The following is a 26186-nucleotide window of genomic DNA, read 5'->3' on the forward strand; positions in this document are numbered from 1 at the left end:
TGAATTTCTTTTTTTCTGATTAACACAAAAGAAGATATTTTGAGAAATGATGATAAACACACAGCAGATTGTGACCATTTACTTCCATAGTAGGAATAAAACAATATGATGGAATTTAATGTACTGTCATTTTTCAAAATATTTTTTCTATGGAAGTCAATGGTCACTATCTGCTGTGTGTTTACCATCATATCTTCTTTTGTGTTCATCAGAAAAAAAAGAAATTCATACAGGTTATAACAACATGAGGATGAGTAAATGATGACAGAATTTTCATTTTTAAAGTGAACTATGACTTTAACCTAAATATCACACTGTAAAAATGCTGGGTTGTTTTAGGCTATGGTTGGGTTAAACATGGACATTTTCTGGGTTAATATTAAACCCAAGTCATGGGTTTGTACAAAGTCTGTAATCACATGATCTGAAGTTCGGCGTTCTTTAGTATGTTTGACTTGATGCGCACGCAGCAAGAACCGATAGACGGATGACATCACAGTACCGCGAGAGCGATAGGAATCCAGACTCTTCTCATAATTTCTCGAATCGCTCTCGCGGTCATTTGATGTCATAGATCTGGCGCATTAGTCGTACAAGCATCTTGTGAAGGTTCTGGCTAGAGGGGATACAGTTACGGCATAAATCTCGTGAAATGTTGAGTGGTTTGGGGTAGAAAAACGCGAGATTTTGCCGTTGTATCCCCTCAAGCTCCAACCTTTTGTGCCGCATTTTGAAGTAAATATGGGAGGGGTTTTCGACTACATACAAATTTGGGTTGAATAATTAAGTTTGCCTTACGTCATACACACATTTTTGTCAGCGATAGACATTCTATTTAAGCAATGTTACATATATAAAGCATAAATTAAAATTAATAGTTTACTTTAATTTTAATAAGTGCATAATAAGTAAATATAATTATAGATATACTTCTATATATATACTTCTATAATTATATTTACTTATTATGCACTTGCATATACGGTATTTTCAACAATTCTGATAAAACCTTAGTTTGCTTTAAAAATGGTCAGAAATGCATTTAAACGGGAATAAAAAGTGTAATATTCACAGGTAAATGTTGTTACAGCCAGATAATCTTTAAGTTAATATCGATAGATGTAAAAATGTAAAGACTAAAAAAACTTTCATTTTGATTGTCACGGAGTTTGTAAAGTAACGTCACGTCTAAGCAGTAGGCTACTTGAAGTGTAATTTTACGTGTTGGAAGTTTAAATGTAAACACTTTCACTATTATTACTACAAAATGACGAGTAGTATGCGATTTGAGACGCACATTTAAAAACAAGTCGCATCGCTCTGAACCAACGCATTCGTTCTTGGAATGCATAGCAGCTTCTGAGTGTTAAATAAAGTTTGTTGAAAGCCGGAAGTGTGACGTCAAACAATGGCCGCCTCCATGTGTCTGTAGAAACAACGTGAGTTTAGCTCGTTTTCTAGCTTTTAATCTAAAGAGAAACCAAAAGTCTGTCAAAATATTTTGAGGTCCACAATAAGGTGAGACATATTTTATACAAATCGTTTTAGGTCGATATAACGTTATAACTGTGCACTCGTACTTATCGTGTAATGATTTTAGAACTGCATGTGCATCGGGCTACTCACTTATTTAGTTTGGCAATGTTGTGTTGTAATATTTACAGATCTAGGTTCACGTTTTGAATGCAGTTGGGAATATGGTCTGTCTTACATAAATAAATGGACGATTAAAACAATGTTTTGCAGGTGCTCAGGGTGAACGAACTGTCAACTGGGAGGCAGAGCTCATCTCTGAGATGGCTTCATTCAAACCCACTAAAATTCAGACGTATCCCAAACTAGGAGAAAAAGTGACCGAGGATACGCTATACTGGAAAAATTATAAGGTTTGAATGGCAAACTGCGATGTTTTTACTATGTTATTATTACAATGTAAAATAAAGTAAGTTTTCACTACTTATTAATAGTCCTGTTTGGCAAATGCTTTTTCAAGTAGCCTACAAATGTTCAGTTGCTTAGTTTATGTGAATAAAACCTAAATATATTAGTTTTAAATAAAGTTCTGCACACTGCTCCCAGTGTTTATATACAGAGATGTGTTGTTTAATGTCCGACTTTTTAATCTTTCAGGCTGCAGTTCAAATTAAAGAGTTTGGTGCCATCACAAAAATCGACTTCTCTCCTCTCCAACCTCACAATTATGCAGTCACAGCCTCAACCAGAGTGAGTCGTCTTCTCTATCACCCACCCAAAACATACATTTAAAGTTATGAAGTTTATCATATACCTTCGCTTTAAATCTGCTAAATCTCGGTCTCAGGCTATTCAGAAATACTGGTTTAATTGCAGAATCTATAAAAAATGCTAATTTCCAGGAACATATCAGACGCACTTAGAGTGTTTGCTTCTGAGCTCTTCAAATATATTTCAGAAGTTTGTGTGTTGTCTTAATTGGAAGACAAAATGTTGCTGCAAACCTCATACTTCACCAATCACACGAGCAATCCCATATGTAGTGTGCTAATGTCATCATGTGTTGTGTCAGAATTCAGGTATATGGACCTCACTCCCAGGAGCCCATACGGAGCTTCACACGTTTTCGGGATACAGCATATGGAGGGAGTTTCAGAGGCGACGGCAAGCTGTTAGTGGCCGGAAGCGAAGAGGGACTCATCCGACTGTTTGACGTCAGCGGCCGAGTGGCTCTTAGGCAGTTTAAAGGACACTCCAAGTATGACCAGCTTGAAATATTTGAGTTAAAACGGCAATATGTAACTTTTGCTTCTCTTTTGCCATATCTGTTTAAAACATAATATTGCAATTTTTGCACGTTGCGTTGTGCTTCACCCTGTTACTCGGAATGAATTTGATGTGATCACTACATCAGAGCACATATGTCTTTATACATCGGCATGACACTTTGAGGTACATCCTAAACGTCATATTTCCAAAAAATGTCATCAGAACCATAGATATGTATAATAAAGGCTAGATGTGTTACGGCGTAGTCTCTAACATCATCACCTGGCGGCCATCTTACCACAGGCAGTTCGCTCACTCGTAGCATTGAGTTTTAATGGTGCAGGTACCTTTAAATGACCATAACGTGCTCAATTTTCTACTAATTTTCAAACGGTTTGGTTTCTTACAAATGTTATTAACGTGGCTAATATGCTTTAACATGTTTCATGAATGTAAATTTTTTTTTAGTTTTAGTATGCAGTTTCATAGGTACATCTTTGACGTTTATAACAAACCAAAATTTTAAAAATCGGTAGAAAATTAAGCAAGTTATGGTCATTTAAAAGTACATGTACCATTAAAACACAATGCTATGAGTGAGCGATCGCCCTGTGGTAAGATGGCCGCCAAATGCGGACGCTCCACTCAATTTGCCAGCAGCGCAGGCGAGAGATTTAGCCTTTATACATATCTATGATCTGAACAAGTAATACATCTGCCGCGTTTGTTCTGGTTAAATGCAAATGTAAAAGTTTCAACATAAAACACGTTGCTTATGTCATACCTGTTCCACCCCTTTTTTCATACCTAAAAAAGTATTTAATCTCTTCAGATGTTATAAAAAGCTCTGACATGTTCCCCTTTTTAACTGGAGACTCTTTGCAGTTTGAGCTTTGATTGAACAACAGATGGGTTATCAGATGTTAGGACGTAAAAAGCTGACAAGTTTTAATGAAATAGAACATCGTTTAAAACTTTAGAATAAATGCAGCCATCTAGAATAGACAACAAGTTTAAACTTTAAGCAACTGATGAACAAGCAAATCTAGCTCTGTAAAAAATTAGCTGAAAAATTACAGAGCAAGCTCTTTTTTTGTTTTATGACTGAAACTCTTAAATTTCCAGAGATCATTGCATGACCCAAGTAATCAAATACTTTTTTAAAACATCTGCTGGAAGATTTTCATGTCGGACATTTTTCCCTCATTCAGGGCGGTACATGCAACCTCGTTTCTGTCAGATGGGTTTCGTGTGGTGTCAGGATCTGATGATCTGTCCTGTCGTTCGTGGGATGTTGCCAGTGCCACGGAGCTCAGCTCTTTCACCGAACACACAGACTACATCCGAACAGCCTGTCCCAGCAAACTCAACCCGGAGCTGTTTGTCACAGGTAACATTACACATCCTGCTCCGTGTAACGGAGGCCGTTGCCTTCGGACAAGGTCGCTTCCATCATCTGGTTCATACCAATTATTTCTGCATGGTTGTCCTGACTGATAGTCTCTCTTGCAGGTTCGTATGATCACACAGTGAAATTATTTGACATGCGGTCAGGTGGAAGTGTGATGAGCATGAATCACGGTCATCCTGTGGAGTGTGTGCTGCTTTACCCTTCGGAGGCCCTGCTGGTTTCAACAGGTAAATAACATCAAAACTGTACGTTTAAGATTTCAAATAATTTAGTTTTGCTAAAATGATTGCATTTGTGTTACAGGAGGGCGTTATGTGAAAATCTGGGACCTTCTGAAAGGTGGACAGCAGCTTGTTTCTCTTAAGAATCATCATAAAACAGTTACGTGCGCATGTCTGAGCTCCACACACAACAGATTAATCACAGGATCCCTGGACAGGTAAGCTGGATGTGTCTGTGTGTGTAGTAAAGGAGTATTAAAGGCACAATATGTAATTTTTCCCGCTAGAGGTCACTTAAAAACAACAACATAGACATAGCTTGATGACAGCGTGAACGAGTGTGGAACAATGGGAGTTGTAGTCTAGACCTTCACAAAATTATGTTCATGTATCACATAATGAAATAACATTTTATAAGTGTTACATTATAATGTAAGCCCACAGAAGCTACTTTTACATGCAGATAAATAATTCATGTAATCGTATCAATGACTCAATCAGATAGAAAGCCTTCATGTAAACACCTTGAGGTCAATCGTATGCAAATTTTGATCGTATTGAAAGGGGTGATGTAGCGTATCACAATATTCTTGTCTCAAAAACATGCAATGCCAACACGCATTATTAAGTTAAAGTTAATGGGACACGCGCGTACTTTCTGCAGTGTTCATGTGTACTTTCTAACATTAGGCTACATAAAGCAATAAAACAGCGTTGTGCATTTTCGAAAATTGTCAGCTTTGACTTTTATTCAGAAATAAAGCGTGAACTCGAGCAGGGATGCACCGAATTTTTCGGCCACCGAAAATGTTTTTTGATGAAATACTTTTATCACCGAAACAATACGGCCGAAATATTGTGATGACGCAAACAGAAACTGCAACCTGCACGTGCTTGTCTGAAGCAACATGTCTGCGGACCTTTGTGCCTTTACATTATAATGTAAATTGAGTAGCTCTCTGTACACACAGACGCACATGCAGTTGAATGTGTCCGGTCCAGCTCCGGTCAGACGTGATCATCACTATGCCCTTCAAAGATCAGATCTCTTGATGTGTAAACTTTAGAGAGAGTCGCGCTAGTAGTCCATTAAAATACATTTGGAGAATAAAGCAATGAAAAACAACGTAAAGTTTTTTATGTGGAGCGACTGTTTATGCTGTGCTGTTTGGGATTCGCCCTCGGTCTCTGTGCGCGCGTTTAAGAGCACTCAGTAGTGCATACACGAAGAAAGGCGTTTCAAAAAGCAAGCGAACATAAAATCTTTCTGTTCTTTACAGGGCACATACAAACAAAATGATCTCCAGAGTATTCTTTTTTATTCATAAAAACATTTGTTTATGTCTTAAGTGTATAGATTACAGTCAGAAACCAGTCTGTGCTTATTTGGTCTTAAAGAGACAGTAACCTTAATTAATAAGGGTGTCATCGATCGAAATTAAGTCACAGCTTCGAACTTATTTAAAAAATAATTAAAAAAGAATAAAAAAATGGGATCGTCGATGCTGCCACGCCCCCATGTCACGTCCGGTCGGCTTGCCAAGCGAGGGAAAAAAACTCTCAGAGATGCCTTTAAAAACATCTGTCCAGCGGAACGCGATCATATTTTAAACACGAGGGATGCTACAACTCCTTGAAATGCATATCATAAACAGGATTACTACCTAGTGTTCTGACTTTGGACAGAGCGCAGCACTCTGCACGTGCGCGAGAGTGAGGGAGGCTCAAAGATGCAGCGGGTTTAAACAAAAGGGATAGTTTGCCTCAGCCAGGGGCGGCATTTGCGTATGGCAGGGTATGGCAGTTGCCATACCCTAGCATTCAGACAAAACACCAGAAATCAACAGGTTATAATGATGCTCATTAAAGATCATTTTAAATATTTTCAGTAGAACATATCTGAACATTGGTATATCACTAATATGGATAATTTACACGTGTGCTCGACTTCATGCTATAATACAGGAACCGACATGCGGTTGACATCAAGGTGCCGCGAGAGCGGTTTGAAAGCAAACTCTTCCGATGATTTCTCGCCTCACCCTCGCGGTACTTTGATGTCATCAGCCTGTCGTTCTTGCTTGCAGTGCAGCTTTTAGTCCTTGCAGGAGATTTCATGATGACCGCTGTTGTTATAATCTTTATTTTCGCAAGTAAACTCCTTTTTTTGTTTTAACATTCAAACAGACTCACGGTTCTCCCCCACACTCGCGCATGCATATTGCATACATTATTCCAGAAGTAAAATGATTTGTTCTCTGTGGATACATAAACATGTTCTCTTACACTGGGAAATTGTTGCGCAGTCGAAGTGTATTAATTATTTGCGCGCGTTTTTGAATATGGTGACTTGTGGAATAAAAACTGCACGACGACAAAAGGTAAGACTTGTTTTTGCATTTAGCCCTGTTTTACTAAGAGTTTTATTTAGTGTTTTAGTCTTAGTTGGTTAGCTGGCTGGGTTAACTACGTGTGCTCTATCACATCATTAAAAGTCTTTATTGTGTGTTTATAAGTGTTTATTGGCGGCTGTCATGACAAGATTTGTGAAGGGATGTTACAGTATGTTTTGATATTATATTGTTTTAGTTTATCTGTTGCTGGAGTTGCACTTAGTTAAGAATGACAACATTTGAAAAGCATTTTAAACAACCATGATTTCTATTTTTGCTTTTCAATTGTATATTGCTTTCGTATTGTAGTCAGTAAGTGTACATCCGTGCAATCATAGTGTAATTTTTGGTTGGTGGAGTATGTACACATATGGATATAATGTGGTTTCATAGATTTGTTATTTGAAAGGCCTTCTTGTACGAAATTTTTTTGCCATACCCTAGGTTTTCGTGAAACGCCGCCACTGGCCTCAGCTCGCATGAAACGCATTAAACTGAACAAATACATAAGGATTACTACTTTAGTTTATGTTTAGACTTCGGACAGATGCGAGAGCGCGTGCACGTGCACGTGAGACAGAGAGAAGCGCAGCTGCTTATGATGCTGGATTTATTTCAGATGCTATGAGTCCAAGATACGCGCATTAAGTCCAAGACACGCGCATTAAGTCGTGCAAGAAGGAATCCTCTCTAGTCTCTCCACAAGCTCTCGCGTTAAGTAAAGCCCACAAACCATGCGAGTTGTGCAATGTGCATGTTAATGTTAAACTATAATAATAATAAATAATGGCATATCATTTTTGTCTTGGAAAAAAAAGTAAAAATCGAGAATCGGATCGAATCGTGGTCTTAGAATCGAAAATGTAATCGAATCAAGGATTTGGAGAATCGTGACACCCCTATTAATTAACATACTTAAGTCTGTGTCATTAATGTTAATCAAACAACCCAAGACAAAGAGAAAATCACTTATGTAGTTCTAAAAAATAATAATAATTATATTTAATTTATACAACAAAGACAGTATTATGATTCATTTGATTTCTGTACCTAATGCTAATTTCAGACCTTATTTAATCTGCAACTTTGTTCTTTTTTATAAATGTTTGGAATTTATTTATTTGTTATTAGATTTTTCCCACCCCCCTTTTTGCTGATCCAAAAAAAAAATCTGATCCGTGATTTTCGGTTTTCGGCCTTGGTTTCCTCTTTTTCGCTTTCGGCCAAGAAATTTTATTTTGGTGCATCCCTAATTCGATGAGAGATGCTGTCCGTAGCGTGGCGTTGCCAAGTCTTCTGCTTTTTTTGAGTTTAGATTTGGGCCACTGTTTAAACTGTTTCACCAGCTGTTGTTTTTTCCTGCTGGTTAAAGAAAAAAGGATTTTGTTGATTAGTTATTGGTATTTGGGCTGTCAACAGTCATTGGGATGGTTTTGAATGTCCATTAGGATGGATTTGATGCGCAAATCTGGCAACCCTGGCTGTGCGCGTTCGGTTTGGATTGTATAGAGTGTACATGTAAACGAACATTTTAATCAGATTGCAATGTTTAGGTGCATATAAACTGTATTGTCGTAACCTTCAATTTGTGCATGTAAACATATCCTTGATAAAAGAGTGGCGTGCTAGACCCTACAAGTACTACTTCGGATCCATTGGCATCTGACATCCAAGTATTGCTTTGAATCACTCTCAAGATACCTTTGTGTCACACGCTGATCGATCTGCAAACACACAGAAACCAAAGATTCAATCATTGTAAAAACATTTGGGATAATGTAAGTACACATGTGAACAAAAAATATATAGCACAAGGCTAGTACTATTTGTATATATTTAAAGGCGGAGTCCACGATGTTTGAAAGCTAATGTTGATATTTGAAATCACCTAAACAAACACGCCCCTATCCCAATAGAATCTGGACCTTCTGTTGATAGACCCGCCCCACACATACACAACCCAGGCAACGATGACGGTTAGTAGACACGCTCCTTACTGCTGATTGGCTATAAGTGTGTTTTGGTAGTCGGCCCGTCTCCTTTTCCAAAGCGTTTTTCAAACATCGTGGACTCCGCCTTTAATGCAAACATCTTACATATTGTGCCTTTAATAAGCAGGTTCTTGGTTGTTATTAAGTCATCAGCATTCAGCATGTTTATTATTCCTATGAAAGAGATGCTGATGTGTTTTCACTTTGTGTTTTTTCTTGTAGGCATGTGAAAGTGTATAACTCTTCCTATAAGGTCGTACATAATTTCGACTATTCAGCATCTATCCTCAGCCTGGCTGTTGCGGTATGTTTAGTACAATAAGACCGCATTAGTATATTCCAAAACAATTTGAAATAAAGTTTTTACTCATAAACACCTGTTTTAAAGATATTTTTACATTATAAATATGTGTTGTGCTTTTCATTTAGCCTGATGATGAAGTCATTGCTGTCGGGATGACCAATGGTGTGTTAAGCGTCAGACACAGGAAACACAAAGACGAAAAAGAAACGCTGATTGGTCGAAGGCGACGAGGCCCAGCATACCGAGTGTTTGTGAAGGGAAAGAACTTCACACCTAAACAGGTATTTTTTTCTTCTGATTATTTTTATTTATCATGCCAGTTACTTGGAATTTCGAGAATAACACTCGCAACAATTAATGAACTTTCACATTTATTTAGCATTTGTTACAATACATCCCCTTATGTCTTATTTAGGACGATTTCCTGGTCAGTAAACCAGTAAAACAGCATCTGCAGAAATACGACAAATTACTGAAAAGTTTTGAAGTGTCTAAAGCCCTGGACGCAGCACTGCAGGTAAACACGCATGCTTTTTGCCAGTGATCGCGTTAGATATGTTTATTTTGATTGAATCAGTCAGATGCAGACATCAGTACATATTTGTGCGTGTTTTTGCACTGCAGACGTGGACTCGTAGCACTAAACCAGAGGTGCCCGTAGCGGTTATCATGGAGCTCAGCCGCAGAGGAACTCTGAAGAACGCCCTCGCGGGACGAGATGAAGAAAGCTTAGCCAAAATCCTCAACTTCCTTCTCAAGTAGGTAACACTCGCACAGCACTGTTAGTATAAGTGACATAAACTACTTAGACTAGTCTTATAAGTTAGTCATCTCATTTTTCTCTTCAAGACTGATCATTACTTTTTTTTTAAGTCAATTGCTCCGGTATAGCTCAGTGGTAGAGCATTGCATTAGCAGCGCAAAAGGTCATGGGTTTGAACCCAGGGAACACGCATGTTAAAGGAATAGTCTACTCATTTTCAAAATTAAAATATGTTATTACCTTAACTAAGAATTGTTGATACATCCCTCTATCATCTGTGTGCGTGCACGTAAGCGCTTTTGGGAGTACTTTTGGGAGTACTTCGACTCGCCTGAAAAGTCCGCTCCCCTTCTCACTCTCATAATGGGAGAGGGAGGGTGTTACTGCGCCGAGTCGAAGTACTCCCAAAAGTGCTATTACGCCATAAAATATAGTTCCTCTTTTAAATCCGCTTAGAAAAGCGCTACGTTTTATTTTGAACCACCAAACTTGCTCGTATAACTACTCGTCTTAAATAGGAAAAACGTTGATGTGTTTGGTCACTTCTAACTTTATCTCTAAATGGTACAATTGAATGAATGGGGCTAAGCTAAATGCTATCGAAGCGTCGCAGCGCACTCAGGAAGTGATTTTTTTTGCACCGTCACATAAAGACATTACACCCCAATCACGCTGATAAGCCGCTTGAGTTTTTTATTATTATTTATTGATTATATTTAATTTAATTTCAGTATCAAATGGTCAAAAAATATTATACTTTAAATAAGGATTGATTTTTTTTATTTCAGGCAAATTATGCATTTTAAGTCTTTTCTGTTACAGACTAAAAAACAATGTTAATAAAATTATTATTTGTTGTAAGTTGATTGATATTTCTTGTTTTGTGTTTTCTTTACTGTTAATAAGGATACAATGTTTGGCAGATGTGTAATTTTATAGACAAATTATACTATTTACAGTCGCGGCGGAGAGTTGGGGGGCGCAAAATGTTTACTTCTTCCTAGGGGGGGCGTGACAGAAAATAATTGAGAAGCACTGAGTTAATGTAAAGACGCGTTGACGTCTAGAGGTCTTGCGGCGCGAAAAGGCGTTTAGCACGGCGCGGTAAAAGCGATTCCGCTTCATTCACTTAATTCACGTGAATTGAGCGTTGTGCGGAAAAACGCGAGTTGAAAATTGTGAACTTTGGCGGAAAACGCGGCGGGTTAACCAATCAGGAACTTGCTCTAGTAGTGACGTGATTACATGAAGCGAGCGGAGTCTCAGAAGCCCCTCCCATTACGCGAATTTCCGTGTGAATGTCTTGATGACTAGAATTTCACGTGCAGCTTTCACACGAGAATGAAGCAAGTACACTCAAAATGTTCAAGCGTCCAACTACGTCCAAATTTGACGGCTCAAATGCATCTGGTGTGAACCCAACATTAGGCTACGTCCAAATAAGCACACTTCTTGGCACACGGTCTTGGCCACTTGAGAGCGTGTGCACGCGACAGCAAGTAAGTGCCCAAGACTGTCCCATGTCTTAAAACTGGCTAAGTGCAGTGCCCTTACGCAGACTAAACCCACACTTCGAAGCGGTATTCAAGGCTAAGGTATCCCATCATGCATCATGTTTAGGATGTAAATCATGAAACTTTTGCCCAAACCTTGCAAGACGTCATGGAAACTTTTAATTGTAAGTTAATAAATGGATTTTACATATTTTGGTAGTAAAACGTGTATCATTGGTGCAAACATTATGTATTTTGTAAAACATCTGTAACTGCTTTTCTAACATTTAAACAACATTAATGGTGTCGTTAATTCAGGGACTACTACATAAACAATAAACTTTAATAAAGCTACATGCACAAAATTAAGAGTTTTTTACAGGTGTAAAGAATTCTGCTTCTGAAATTTTCAGATAAGTGTAGATAATCTTTTAAGTTCAGCAAATGTTCATTTTCAGAGTGATTGTGTTCTTTTTATTTAAAGAAAACCTTAAAAATATATATTTTAAGTAGCCTAAATAAAAAACAAATACGTTTTGGTGCAAATTGCTCCGACTACCTAGATGGACATTTTAACACTAAGTGTGTAACACTAAGGTGAATAATTTTTACATGCACGCTTGGGATCTTCACGCCTACAAAACACAGGAAATACGTCATGTAAGTTGTCAAGTGGTCAAGTGCAAAGACCGCAAGTGTGGTTATTTGGACGCAGCCATCGTCTTAACTTAAGCCCTTTTCACACAGAGATTACAGAAAATGCGTCCAGGATTTTTTTTTGGATTGTTTGATTTTCGGTTCATTCCACAGTGTCTGAAGTTTGCGAATTATCTGTGATTTCTCTCTTTTAGAGACCACGCACATGCATTTGTGTTTATGACAAGGTCATAGAGCGCATGATGCGCTGTTCTGTTATGCTGGTGAATGATCTCAGCTTTAGCGCGGATTCACACAGAATGCTTTCTGTGAAAGTTGCAGCCATGTTACTAGGCCCTCTATGGGAGCGACCCCAGAACATTTACACAGAAGCCTCTCTGCCAATTCTACAAACATTTTCTGGGACCAAAGTGCCGTGTGAATGAGGTTTTAGCGGCTATGTTGGTATGTCCAACCGACCACAGAGGTGGTTGTCCTACTTTCACTCTTGTAAATATTTCTCATGGTATGTTTATACTGTACAGTCAATTCGGCCTAAGCATATACCTTAACATCTTGACTAGAAAATACTATTTAAAACCTGTAGTTATTATTAGCCATTATAAAGATCTTGTGTGACAACATGGCCCCTATGCACATTCTTGTCAGATACAATACAGCCCAATCGAAAGAGATTTGTGACTCGGACGATGAAAGCCTAGCTAAAGTTATTTTCTGCTGGTTTACTAATAATGACTAGTAATCAATGACTGAAATCAAACTTTGATGCTTTTATCACATTTCAGCATAGGTCTGCCTAACGATTAGTCGCAACTAATTGATTGCAGAATAAAAGTTTTTGCTTACATATATGGGTGTACTGTGTGTAATGGGGATGCATAACAATTAATCGCAATTACTCTATAGCAGAATAAAAGTTTTTGTTTACAACATATATGTGTGTAAACAGTGAATAATATTTATGTAAATATAAATATGCATGCATGTATAATTTTATGAAAATATATATATATATATATATATATTTATATATAATATAAATTATACATAAATATACAAAAGTATATACACATGCAAACATTTCTCAAATATATACATGCATGTGTGTGCAAAGTTATTATACACAATTCACACACACATATGATGTAAACAAAAACTTAAATTTTGCTATATAGATTAATTGCGATTAATCGTTATGCATCCTAGAATAATTATGTATAAATACACACATGCACACACACGTCTAATTTTAAGAAAAAATAATAATATATCTATATAATAAATATTTTTATTTATAAATAATATAAATGATATATAAATATAAAAATGTATATACACATACATACAAATATATACATGTATGTGTGTATTTATACATAATTATTATACACAGTTCACAGACATATATGATGTAAAAAGAACTTTTATTCTGCTATAGATTAATCACGATTAATCGTTATGCTTCCCTAAAATTATGTATAAATACACACAGGCACACACACGTATAATTTCAAGAAAAAATAGAATAATATATATATATAATACATTTTTATTTATAAATGATATATAAATATAAACATGTATATACACATGCATATAAATATGTACATGTATGTGTGTATTTATACATAATTATTATACACAGTTCACAGACATATATGATGTAAACAAAAACTTTTATTCTCCTATAGATTAATCACGATTAATCGTTATGCTTCCCTAGAATTATGTATAAATACACACAGGCACACACACATGTATAATTTCAAGAAAAAAATAGAATAATATATCTATATAATAAATTTTTATTTATAAATGATATATAAATATAAACATGTATATACACATGCATATAAATATATACATGTATGTGTGTATTTATACATAAATATAAAACACAGTACAACCCACATATATTATGTAAACAAAAACGTATCGACTAATCGATGCAGCTCTATTTCAGAATTGTTGAAACTTTTAAGCATATAAAGGGTTACAAAATTGGTTGTCGACAATCCACGGTATGATTGATACTATTGGAAAAAGTTTAGAAATAGTTGAGTTTCATCTTCTATGATACTGGAGGTTTTTCTTCATTCCTTGGTATAAATAAATATCTCAAAATCCTTGTTACAAAACTAGATTTCTTGGAATTAATAAAACAACAGACAAATTTTAAGAAATATTCAGATTGTGATGAAGCGGTCAAAACGAATCAGGGTCACGCAACCTGAAAATAACCCCGATCCAAAGTTCAAACCAGCTGACAAGCTTTAACCGTGATCATGGTGGGATTTGGCCTAGTTTCTGTGAATCTGGTCTTTCAAAGATAATATAAATGATTCATGAGGTTTTTGGCAATAAAGGACATTTTCACTGCTTTACTAAACATTCCTATCTACAACCTTGATACACTGTGAGAAAAATGATAAAAAGGTGGTGCCTATCTGTCACAGGGACAGCACCCTTTCAAAAAGTACACATTTGCGGCTAAAGAGTTCATATTAGGACCTTAACCTCATAAGACCCGAGCTTTGGTTTGTCTTTTTTTTAGATTTCTTCCAGCTATTTTGGGTTATGAGGAACCAATAAATATAATAAGCAATTATTTTTCTTTGACCATAAAGCAGTGTAATTGTCCATGTTTGTATAAAACAGAATTAAATATTATGGTGCAAGCAACAAAAAATGTGTAAAGGTACCAAATGTATTAGGGATGCACCGATATGGAAATTTTGGCCGATAACCGATACCTCTTTATATTTGGGGGCTGATAACCTATATATATATATTAGTCTTTGCGCTAGACTAGCATACTCTTCTTAAGCCCGCAACACGTGTCATCTTCGTGCTATGTCACAGAAAGCACCAATCAAAACTCCACATGGCCAGCAATGAGCAAGTGAAGTGGGTCAACAAACCAAAATAATCCATCATTTATCGGCTTTCATTTATCGGCCTAATTTTGCTATCAGACCGATAACCGATAATATTAAAAATAATCAGCCGATATATTGTGCATCCCTAAAATGTATATAAATGGTACATATTGGGACCACTGCTTGGGTCCTTTTTTTTGACAGTGTAGTTGAAATGTTGTTCTGTAAACAATCAGCTATTATTTCTCATATCATAGATGATGTATGCATGTAGGTTAAAGGTTGTATTTGTTTCTCACAGACACATCACTGACCCACGATTCTCTCGTCAGCTGGTTGTAGTCGGGGATATGCTTCTTGGTGAGTTTCGCATTATCACATGGGCAAATAAAATTGAAGAAGTTCACGTCCGGTTACAAAAAGAGAAGTCATTCTCGTGCCCTTATCAGAGGTTTTTATTAAGTGTTTTTGTTTGTGTAGATCTGTACGAGCAGGTTATTCCACAGTCACCTGTTGTCGAGCGGTTGCTGCAGCGTCTCATGGAGCTGTTGGGTCGGGAATCAGAGCTTCACCAGGAACTGCTACAGGTGTTGGGAATATTGGACACGCTTTTCGCATCCCTGACCCCCAGAAAAGAAGTTCCAACCTTTGCTGGTCCACCTACGGAGTCACAGCTACAAAACACTTGACGCATATTAAAAAACTCTGTGTGGTGACATAATCGAAACATGCTACCGAAAGGGAAATGGAAATCGAGAGGAAACACACATGCAAGACGGCTGCGTGAGGACAGTTTCAGAATCGTTGGAATTGCTGGTGGCGAAAACTCGCTGTGTCAGCGTTTCTTCAATTTTTTGCTGAATTGTGCAGAATTTGAAACTGTATTTTGTATATTCCTACTATAAAGTGTTTTAATCTGAGGTTTGTTTTGTTTTTTGTTCCCATGACATTTAACTCTTTCTGCTCTAAAACAAGTTCAAAGTTTGAAGTGAAAGTTAAAGGGTTTCATTTCTTTGGCAATAGCATCACCAAATGTAATTACACAATAATTACACCATGGGTTACGTCTTGTCTGAGAAATAAATAAATTATGGCTTTAAAATAGAAAGTATTTTTACCAAAAAAAGTAACATACAAATGCTAGTCATTATCAGTACATTGTATGGGTCAAAATTAGCAATTATGTTTTTTATTATTATTCCAAAAATCATTAGGATGTTATGGAAAGATATTTTGTAAATTTCCAACCATAAATAAATCAAAATGTATTTATCTTTAATAATATGTGTTGCTAAGGACATAATTTGGTCAACATTAAAGGTGATTTTCTCAATATTTTTATTTTTTGCACACTCAGATTCCAGATTTTCAAACGATTGTATTTTGGCCAAAAATTTTCTAATCCTAACAAACCGTACATCAATGGATAGCTTATTTATTCAGTTTCCCTAACCCTAAATGACTCAATATCATGCTTGTCATTTTCATTAAAGAAAACCAAATGGTTTCAAATATCCATGTGATGATTAATATACTTATGAACTTGAAGGGGAACTGACTTTGTGTATCTGCTTAAATATTTTCTCAGAATTGCATAATGCATTCAGAAAGTGTAGACGGCTCCATAAAATGCTCTAACAATATTTGTTTACAGCTGAAGTTTAGAATGTTTGCATTTTTTGCGTGGTGTATTCAAATATATTATATAAATGTCATGTATGCACCTCATCATAGCAAAAAAGAAAGTTATTCAAAATTTACAGGCATAAAATATGCATTTAATAGCCTAAGGGATCTGAATAAAAACAAGATTTGGTCAATTATATATACTTTAGCATAAACCTTGCATTTTTATTGGAGCTTTAAAAGCAAGCAAGACAAATAGATATCAGCACATTTTTAAATGTACAGGGTTTACAGAAATAAAATAAAAATTGAAACAAAATAATACATATAAAGCAGACAGCAGTTTCCAAAATGTACTTTTTAATTAATGTTTAACTCTTAAGCAAAATAATTGTATATCTTAATTTTTGATACATTAAGAGCAGAGGCAGACATTACTTAAGTACTTTGTACATAAAAGTACATTTTTAAGTATTTGTATTTTATCAAGTGTTTTTCTTTGGAAAACTTACATTTCAAAGCATATTATCATATTTTTCAAAATTAAATTTCATAATTTCAAGTTTTTGGTTTATATTTAATATTTAAGTACATTAAACATCTAGGTTTTTTTTACTTTTACTTAAGAAAAGTAAAAGTACACAATTTGTATGTAATTAGGTATTAAATCAATTTTAATATGCAATATTAAAGGAATACACAGTATGATTCTATGCTTTAGAATGTAGTGAACATTTTTTAGTAAAGTAATTTTTTCCCAAGACAAACACTCTGATAAAGCACAGATAAAATTTACTTAAAATACTTAAGTAGTGTCTGCTTCTGATTAAGAGTATAATAACTAAGTGTCAATATACAAAAATTCTGCCATAACTTAAATAATCTATAAGATTTAACAAAAATTAGAAAATTTTTATTTTTGTCTGGTTGGTCTGAACAAAATAAACACCTTTCATTGATATCCTAAAATTTTTACAAAAATAAATGTTGAAGAATTAATATGAAGAATTTAATTTGTACTTGAATCTTTTTTTATTCTTTTCTATTTATTCTTTTTTAAAGGCATTAAACAGACAAAACAGAATGAACAAATATAACTTTAACAAGAATAAAATCACATAAATTATCCATGTAAAGTTTTACAAATAAAATAAGGGAAGAGAAAATAATGATAAACATATGCTGAGGTAACATTATGCATCAGTGGTATTACTGAATAAAGTTATATTTTTAAAAAATCTGTCACAATTTTACTCAAAGCCAAATACGACAGTGCAATAAGAAATTGTACTTGAAACTTTTTAGTAAGAACGTGCCTTGCGGACGTGGCAGTTCTAAACCAATGACATAATCACGTTTGGGCTGAAGTGGACCAATCGCGATGCATCACTGGTCACGTCAGCAGGGCCGCCTCAGAGCTCTATCTGCTCTCTGATTGGTCAGTTGAGCCGGAGGAACTGTAGTTCAACATCCGGAGTGTTTGCAACAAACCGGGCGGCGTGAAACGATAGAAAAGTCGGTAGGTAAAGTTGCAATACAAACATAATAATCAAATATTTATTGCGATTGTTTTAGTTATTGCAGTTTTATTGCACTTTTATGCTACATTTATGTTGTGTGACAGGCAAGCGCATGCACATTATTAGGCGAGATGTTTAATGCTTGAATACAGGACAGTAATTTTATATTCTTTACTTTTAATTTGTAATTTATATTTATGAGAGTATATAATGTATTTAATAATAACCTTCATAATAATAGCAAATAACACGGTACTTCAGTTTGGTGACATCTAACATGACAATACATTTTTAACATTTACCAATATAACGCTATTCTTTAAATAGTACATTGTTATATTATTTCTTGACATTCATCCATTAAGAAATGTCAGGTAATTTTTAACATATTTTTATTACCAGTATCAGTTAATTTTCTTCAAGCCAGTATTAGTTAAGTAAAGTTCACTGTCTTTAACATGAATATGGAAATGTTATTAATTATAATATGTGAAAGTTCCCTTTTCATTCATGTCTTCAGATTTGAACAAAATCATGAGTATGAATACCAAACACATTTTATGACATAGGTAACATTAGGAGCTGTCACAGTGTTTCTAACTACCAGTGTGAATTAAGGAAGTGTGTTTATTATTTGTTTTCTGTGTTTTACAGCATATAAAAGTCTATAAGAAGATGGACCTGTGGCCGTTGTTGTTGTTTGTCGCCCTCTGCGTTCTTCAGTCTTCCAGCAAACCCATGGAGAAGAAGGACCGTGTCCATCACGACGCCCCACTCAGTGACAAAACACACGATGATGAAGACAACTTTGAATATGACCACGACGCTTTTCTTGGACAAGAAGAGGCGAAGACGTTTGACCAGCTCACTCCGGAGGAGAGCAAAGAGAGACTGGGGTGAAAACATGCACATCACTACCATGAAAAATAATTGTGATGATTTATTCCCTGATAGAGGTTAGTTGCCGTTTGCCTTCAATTTTCGCTTGGTCTGCATGGTGTAATTAAACATGCAGGGTTGCCAATGATCCTTGCTTAAATACTAAAACTTTGCATTCGTAAAAAAGAAAGTAATCTTGCCTTAAGATTGAGAGCTGATGAAGAGCAGACAGCTGACTGATTTAACCCATGTATAAACAACCATTGGCAACAGTTATAAAGTGGGAAAACCGCTGACTTGCAACACTGTAGTTGCTGGGAGATTGTCTGCGCAAGAAAGGTGCACATAGGTATGCGAATACATAATTAGACAGGCGAGTAGGACATCCTGTCATTGCATTCGTACCGGAAAAAATTATTGGGTGAATATTTTATGGTCTCCGCCTTCCACAGGATGTATATATACACTCACCTAAAGGATTATTAGGAACACCTGTTCAATTTCTGATTAATGCAATTATCTATTCGACTAATCACATGGCAGTTGCTTCAATGCATTTCGGGATGTGGTCCTGGTCAAGACAATCTCCTGAACTCCAAAGTGAATGGCATAATGGAAAAGAAAGGTGATTTAAGCAATTTTGAGCGTGGCATGGTTGTTGGTGCCTGAGTATTTCACAATCTGCTCAGTTACTAGGATTTTCCTGCACAACCATGTCTAGGGTTTACAAAGAATGGTGTGAAAAGGGAAAAACATCCAGTATGCGGCAGTCCTGTGGGCGAAAATGCCTTGTTGATGCCAGACGTCAGAGGAGAATGGGCCGACTGATTCAAGCTGATAGAAGAGCAACTTTGATTGAAATAACCACTCATTACAACTGAGGTATGCAGCAAAGCATTTGTGAAGCCACAACACGCACAACCTTGAGGCGGATGGGCTACAACAGCAGAAGACCCCACCGGGTACCACTCATCTCCACTACAAATAGGAAAAGAGGCTACAATTTGCACAAGCTCACCAAAATTAGACAGTTAAAGACTGAAAAAATGTTACCTGCTCTGATGAGTCTCAATTTCTGGAGTCAGAATTTGGCGTTAACAGAATGAGAACATGGATCCATCATGCCCTGTGACCACTGTGCAGGCTGTGGGGGATGTGTTCTTGGCACACTTTAGGCCCCTTAGTGCCAATTGGGCATCATTTAAATGCCACGGCCTACCTGAGCATTGTTTCTGACAATGCCCATCCTTTTATGACCACCATGTACTCATCCTCTGATGGCTACTTCCAGCAGGATAATGCACCATGTCCAAACCTCAAACCATTTCAAATTGATTTCTTGAACATGACAATGAGTTCACTGTACTAAAATGGCCCCCACAGTCACCAGATCTCAACCCAATGGAGCATCTTTGGGATGAACGGGATGAGCGAGAGCTTCGTGCCCTGGATGTGCATCCAACAAATCTCCATTAACTGCAAGATGCTCTTCTATCAAAAGGGGCCAACATTTCTACAGAATGCTTTCAGCACCTTGTTGAATCAATGCCGTGTAGAATTAAGGCAGTTCTGAAGGCAAAAGGGGGTCAAACACAGTATTAGTATGGTGTTCCTAATAATCCTTTAGGTGAGTGAAGATATATATATATATATATATATATATATATATATATATATATATATATATATATATATATATTTAATCATTGTGACAGCCCTCATTAAATAAAGATTCTTTCTCTTTCTATCTGCAGTATGATTGTAGAAAAGATCGATACTGACCACGATGGTTTCGTGAGCTCTGATGAGATGAAACAGTGGATTAAACACGCTCAGAGGCGCTGGATTTATGGCGATGTGGACCGCCAGTGGCACGCTCATGATCTTAACACGGACTCTTACGTTACCTGGGAAGAATACAAGAACGCCACCTACGGCTCCATCCTCTGTGCGTGCATCATGATCACTGATGATATTTGATATATATGGTACATAGGCAGACTAATGCTAATGTATGACACATGCTAATGACTCTGAGTGTGTTTTCAGATGAAGCCGATCCTGAGGATGGTTTCAACTACAGGCAGATGATGAGCAGAGACGAGCGGCGTTTCAAGATGGCCGATGTCGACGGTGATGCGAGAGCGAATAAGGAAGAGTTTACAGCATTTCTACACCCGGAGGAGTTTGACCACATGAAGGACATTGTTGTGTTGGTATGTGTGGACAGTCAGCTTGTTTTAGTTTCTGCAAATGAATCTGCTATGTGACCTGTAATGTTTATTTTATTCTGTATTTGACATGCAGGAGACGATGGAAGACATTGATAAAAACGGAGATGGTTTCATTGATTTGAATGAATACATTGGTAGGTTAAAAATGCACGCTGTGAGAAAGGAGAGCATACAGTTGTTTTGTTTAGTTTAGATCTGAGTATTGCGTTGTCTAACTTTTATCTTGCTGTGTGTATTTTAGGTGATATGTACAGTCAAGATGGAGAATCATCGGAACCAGAATGGGTAAAAACAGAAAGAGAACAGTTCACAGAGTTCAGGGATAAAAACAAAGATGGCCGTATGGATAAGGATGAGACCCGTGACTGGATTCTGCCCTCCGACTACGACCATGCGGAGGCTGAAGCCAAACACCTGCTGTATGAGTCTGATACGGACAAGGTAATGTGCATTTATTATCCCCCAGCCTGGCCAATTCTTTAGTTAAATATATTATAGTTTTAATGTATGTAATAAATACAAGATAATATTTTTTTGGCCCTTTAACACTTTTAAAGGCACAAAATGTAGGATTTTCACCACTAGAGGTTGCTATCACAATAACAAATGCAGTTATGACATTTTGAAGTAGAGGAGATGTTTTTTCACCATCCAGAGCAGTGATGGGAGTAATTCCACTACTTCTAGCAGTAAAGAGCATGTAACGAAGTATTTTTTTTACATCAAGTAACGCAATTACAATTACTTAAATTTAAATGAGTTCGTTACTCGCGTTACTCTATTTTGTAAAAAATAGACAACATATCTGACGTCGCAGGACCGTGGTTGGCGGCGCAATGAATCATTACACTTCATCATAGCTGACAGTGCATATAGAATGAACATGAAAAATCTAAACGGTACAACATACCTTTGTTTAAAAATTGTCTTAATATTAATAATCCATCCGGTCTCATGTTTGTAAATTATCTTCGCCAAGCAATCCCAGTATGACATCAACTTGCTTTTGTAGTCCACAAAATTAATAAATCTAAGAAATGTTCATATATTCTTAGATGTTTACATCAGCTTCATGGAAGAGAACGATCCCCGATTGTTGTTTCCACTAAAATATTCACACTGCGCTGTACACCCGTGTTAAAACTCCATAGTGTGTGTGAGCTCGCTTTTAGTTTCAGTCTCTCCGTATCTGAAAAAACAATCCACTCGCTCTGTGTCCGTCCGACAAAACAATCCACGTAGCCTACTCCGTTTTCTGATTAAATATCTTCCTTTAATCTTGTTTATCATTTTAATCAAACATAAAAAATATAGAAACAATATACGACCAAAAAGCGCAGTCCCTGCGGCAAGCTTCACAAGCTGTGTTCCAATTCAAGGGCTGCACCCTACTAAGCATGCGATGAAAGGTGAGCACTCTGTCTTTCAAGGCGCTCAGAAGTTCGCGAAGAGAACTGAAATGAGACGGTCTAACCTTCGGAGGACCCATAATTTGCCTCATCTGCTGCACGCACGCCGCGCCTGTCAGCAGGACACAGCGGAGACGTTTCTAACTTATTAAAATAAATATGGAATCAGAAAAATGATAATTTATTTTAGAAAATATGACATGTTGACACAATTGTCTCCAAATTTTTAAAGAGACACTACACAATTTTAACACATTGTATATTTTTGTAAACACACAGAATATTTGTCTAAATGGTCTAAATGATATACATAAATAAACTAAGCTTACATATTAAGAAAATTTCTAACAAAAATATTCAAAGGTTGAATCTAAAGCAAAATAGGCTCCTTTCCTTTTAATTGGCTGGATTTGATTTATTCATTAATTAGATTAGATTACTTATTTAAAGGGTGATGTCATTGAAACATTTTAACACTTTATATTAAGGTTCACTTTTAGATGGAAAAATTAAACATGGAAAAATGAAACATGGAAAAATTAACAGTATGTCTACAACATTCATTAATATTAATTTTTTTTAAATTATTTTCTGACCCTCATGTTGTTACAAACCTGTATATATAGTTCTTTGGTTTGATGAACATGGAGGAATATATTTTGAGGATTGTTAAACAAAACGTTAATTTCCTACTATGGAAATGAATGGGGCTCATGATCGGTTTGGTTACAAACATTCCCCAAAATATCTTTCTCCTTGCTCATCAGAAAAAAAGAAACTCGTGCAGGTTTGTAACAACATGAGAGTGACAAAAAGATGACAGAATTTTCATTTTTGGGCGAACTATCCCTTGAATCTTAGTTAATATTTTAACATTTTCTGATACTTTTATTAAAAATTGTTTTTGTTAACATTAGTTAATGCACAATGAACTAACCTCAACAAACAATAATATTTGTATTAACTAACAATGACTTAAAAATGTTGTTTAATCAATTAACTAATGTTAATAAATAGTTAACCTTATTGTAAAGTCTTACAAAATAATAGGTGATTATATAATTGCAGGTTTGCTACATTTGGTGTCAAGTTTTGGTTGTATTTTTTTAAAAGTTTTATTAATTTTGTACTCATCGTCATGGATCACAAGATGTTAAAGGCCATAGCAACTTTTATAGCTGAAAATGATGATTTCCTGTTGTCCAAGTACCAAATGCTTAAAAATATAACCAGTAGAAAAATGACTTTGGAGACCAAATGTATCTGCAATTATATAGGCACCCACTTACATTGGAGTTTAACCAGCTAATATTTGATGAATTGTGTAGTCTAACTGCTTTTATATTTTAAATGATAGGATGGACGCCTCACTAAGGAGGAAATTGTGGACAAATATGACTTATTTGTCGGGAGCCAGGCAACAGATTTTGGTGAGGCTCTGGTTCGACACGACGAGTTTTAATTTCAGAAACTTCGCACTTGAAGAATCCAATACGGACAATAATTTATTGTATGATTTCAAGCAGACTGCAACTGTTGTGAAACAAATTATTACTGCGTTTACAAACTTGTTTGTGTTTTATACAGCGAATCGATCAAATCAAGTTTTGCTGCATTTTTCCATGAATGCTGTATGTTTTGCAGGTTAACGCTCATAGCCGATGGATTACACTATGCGTTTTCAAATGCACTGTAATGGTTGTGTTATTCAGGTCACAGATTTAATAGCACATGCTAAAATATGCTGGGTTTATAATACATTAACTTGTGCTCATTTAATGCAACACTATGGCATGTGTTTATACTGCAGCTTAGAGAGACTTGAACTCTGCAGTTATCAGTTTGCACATAATAGGATAACTTTGTATAAAGACACAATAACTTTTTTCTAAATATACTTCCAGATGTTTTATAACCACTTCATGTAGATTTTTGTATACCCAAATTAGATGCATTATATTGTGAATGACATTTTTATTCTGTTGTTACCCAGTTGACTGTAAATGCAACAATGGATTAAATCTGATCCAAGATCAGCGCACAGTTAGTTCAGTAGCCCTGATCGGTGCTCATTAATATGGCATCTGCATGTAGAGCAAATTAAACATCATTCTTGATACTGCTACTACTTAACAAGTCAAACTTGTATAAAGTTTACGCAGTCATTGATGGACTGAATCATTAAATTAAAGCTGCCTTTCCTCAAGTGCCTCTTTCCATTTCATACCCATAACCACAAAACTGCTTTAACAAATGTATTTTTTGTTGTTGTTTTTTTCCCTGCAGTTTGTACATGACTGAAAACAAATCCCTTTCTTAACTTTAGTTTATAGTTTGTGTATTTCTCTGTCTGTAAATGAATGTAAAATGTATTCAGTATGCTGTGGTCAGGTATTGTAAATAACTGCCTCGTAGCTGAGAATATTGTTCTCAATAAAATGTAGTAAAATTATCACTTTTATTTGATTTTCATTTTAATACATTTATTAGTAAATTGCTTGTTAACAAAAAATCAAGTCTAAGTAAAAATATGTTTTGGGATCACTGGTTTATTTTTATTGCTTAAAGGATTAGTCTGTTTTCTTTAAAAATCCAGATATTTTATCACCACCCTATCATCCAAAATGTTTATGTCTTTCTTTGTTCAGTTGAAAAGTCCAGGATTTTTCTAATTTTAATGGACCCCAACACTTCACAGTTTTTATTCAGTTTAAAATTGCAGTTTCAAAGGACTCTAAACGATCCCAAACGAGGCATAAAGGTCTTATCTAGCGAAACGATTGTCATTTTTGGCAAGAAAAATAAAAAATATGCACTTTTAAACCACAACTTCTCGTCTTCTCCGGTCCTGTGACGCACCAGCGCAACCTCACGTAATTGCGTAGGCGAAAGGTAATGTGTTACATATGTGAAACGCACATTTGCGTACCATTTTAAACAATAAACTGACACAAAAACTTTCATTAGTATCATTCGACATACAACAACGTCGGAACGGTCCTCTTTGACCTCTTGACATGATGACGTATTGGGATATTAAGCCTTGTTTGGGATCGTTTAGAGTTCTTTGAAACTGCAATTTTAAACTGTTAAATGTTGGGGTCCATTAAAGTCCATTAAAATGAGAAAAATCCTGAAATGTTTTCCTCAAAAAACATAATTTCTTCTCGACCGAACAAAGAAAGACATCAACACTATGGATGACACGGTGGCGAGCAAACCATCTGGATTTTTTTATGAAAATGGACTAATCCTTTAAAAACAATGTTATTTTGTGTATTTGTTATAATACAATGTTTGCGAGGTTTATGGTTCAAAAACACATTATTTTTCACATACCGTACATTTTTGTAGCTCCAGATATACTGCTTGCCTCAAGCGCTTTGATTTTGTACAAAAACACATCGATCTGAAAAGCGCTGTGTCCATAATTGGCCAGTTAATCTTTACCTTGTGATTGGCCCAAATACCTCTGACATCAGCTGTAAATGTGATGCTCCTTACCATGTTTGAAAGATTCGCTCATAATGCAATGCTAACAGGAGTTAATTTACAGGCTGTGAGTCAAAGCAGGAGGAATTATGATAATGTCGATCTTGTCTACATCACCAATCAGGAAGTAAACTGTTGCCTACAATCCGTGTGTTTGTTGTAGTACAAGAAA

General features: G+C 35.9%; 2 protein-coding genes across 4 annotated transcripts; both read left to right on the plus strand.

The window, feature by feature from the left end:
• Window positions 1-1288: 1288 nt before the first annotated feature.
• On the plus strand, window positions 1289-15774 carry utp15 (UTP15 small subunit processome component). 2 transcript variants are annotated; one of them, XM_073853787.1, is made up of 13 exons: window positions 1289-1439; window positions 1747-1886; window positions 2131-2219; window positions 2543-2731; window positions 3954-4132; window positions 4255-4380; window positions 4457-4592; window positions 8981-9062; window positions 9188-9343; window positions 9478-9579; window positions 9687-9820; window positions 15156-15214; window positions 15335-15774. In XM_073853787.1, the coding sequence occupies exons 2-13, from the start codon at window positions 1797-1799 to the stop codon at window positions 15541-15543; spliced, it is 1551 nt and encodes a 516-aa protein (XP_073709888.1). In that variant the 5' UTR covers window positions 1289-1439; window positions 1747-1796; the 3' UTR covers window positions 15544-15774. The 2 variants fall into 2 exon arrangements, with proteins under 2 accessions (XP_073709888.1, XP_073709887.1); XM_073853786.1 differs by having other exon boundaries at window positions 1364-1518.
• A 2069-nt stretch (window positions 15775-17843) lies between these two features.
• Window positions 17844-24974, plus strand: calub (calumenin b). Of its 2 annotated transcripts, none has more exons than XM_055173800.2 (7): window positions 17844-17999; window positions 18655-18896; window positions 20634-20827; window positions 20929-21095; window positions 21187-21247; window positions 21355-21554; window positions 23880-24974. In XM_055173800.2, the coding sequence occupies exons 2-7, from the start codon at window positions 18676-18678 to the stop codon at window positions 23982-23984; spliced, it is 948 nt and encodes a 315-aa protein (XP_055029775.2). In that variant the 5' UTR covers window positions 17844-17999; window positions 18655-18675; the 3' UTR covers window positions 23985-24974. The 2 variants fall into 2 exon arrangements, with proteins under 2 accessions (XP_055029775.2, XP_055029776.2); XM_055173801.2 differs by having other exon boundaries at window positions 17910-18003.
• The last annotated feature ends 1212 nt before the right edge of the window (window positions 24975-26186 follow it).

The sequence above is a fragment of the Misgurnus anguillicaudatus genome, chromosome 15, assembly GCF_027580225.2.
Source record: "Misgurnus anguillicaudatus chromosome 15, ASM2758022v2, whole genome shotgun sequence".
Lineage (NCBI taxonomy): Eukaryota > Metazoa > Chordata > Actinopteri > Cypriniformes > Cobitidae > Misgurnus > Misgurnus anguillicaudatus.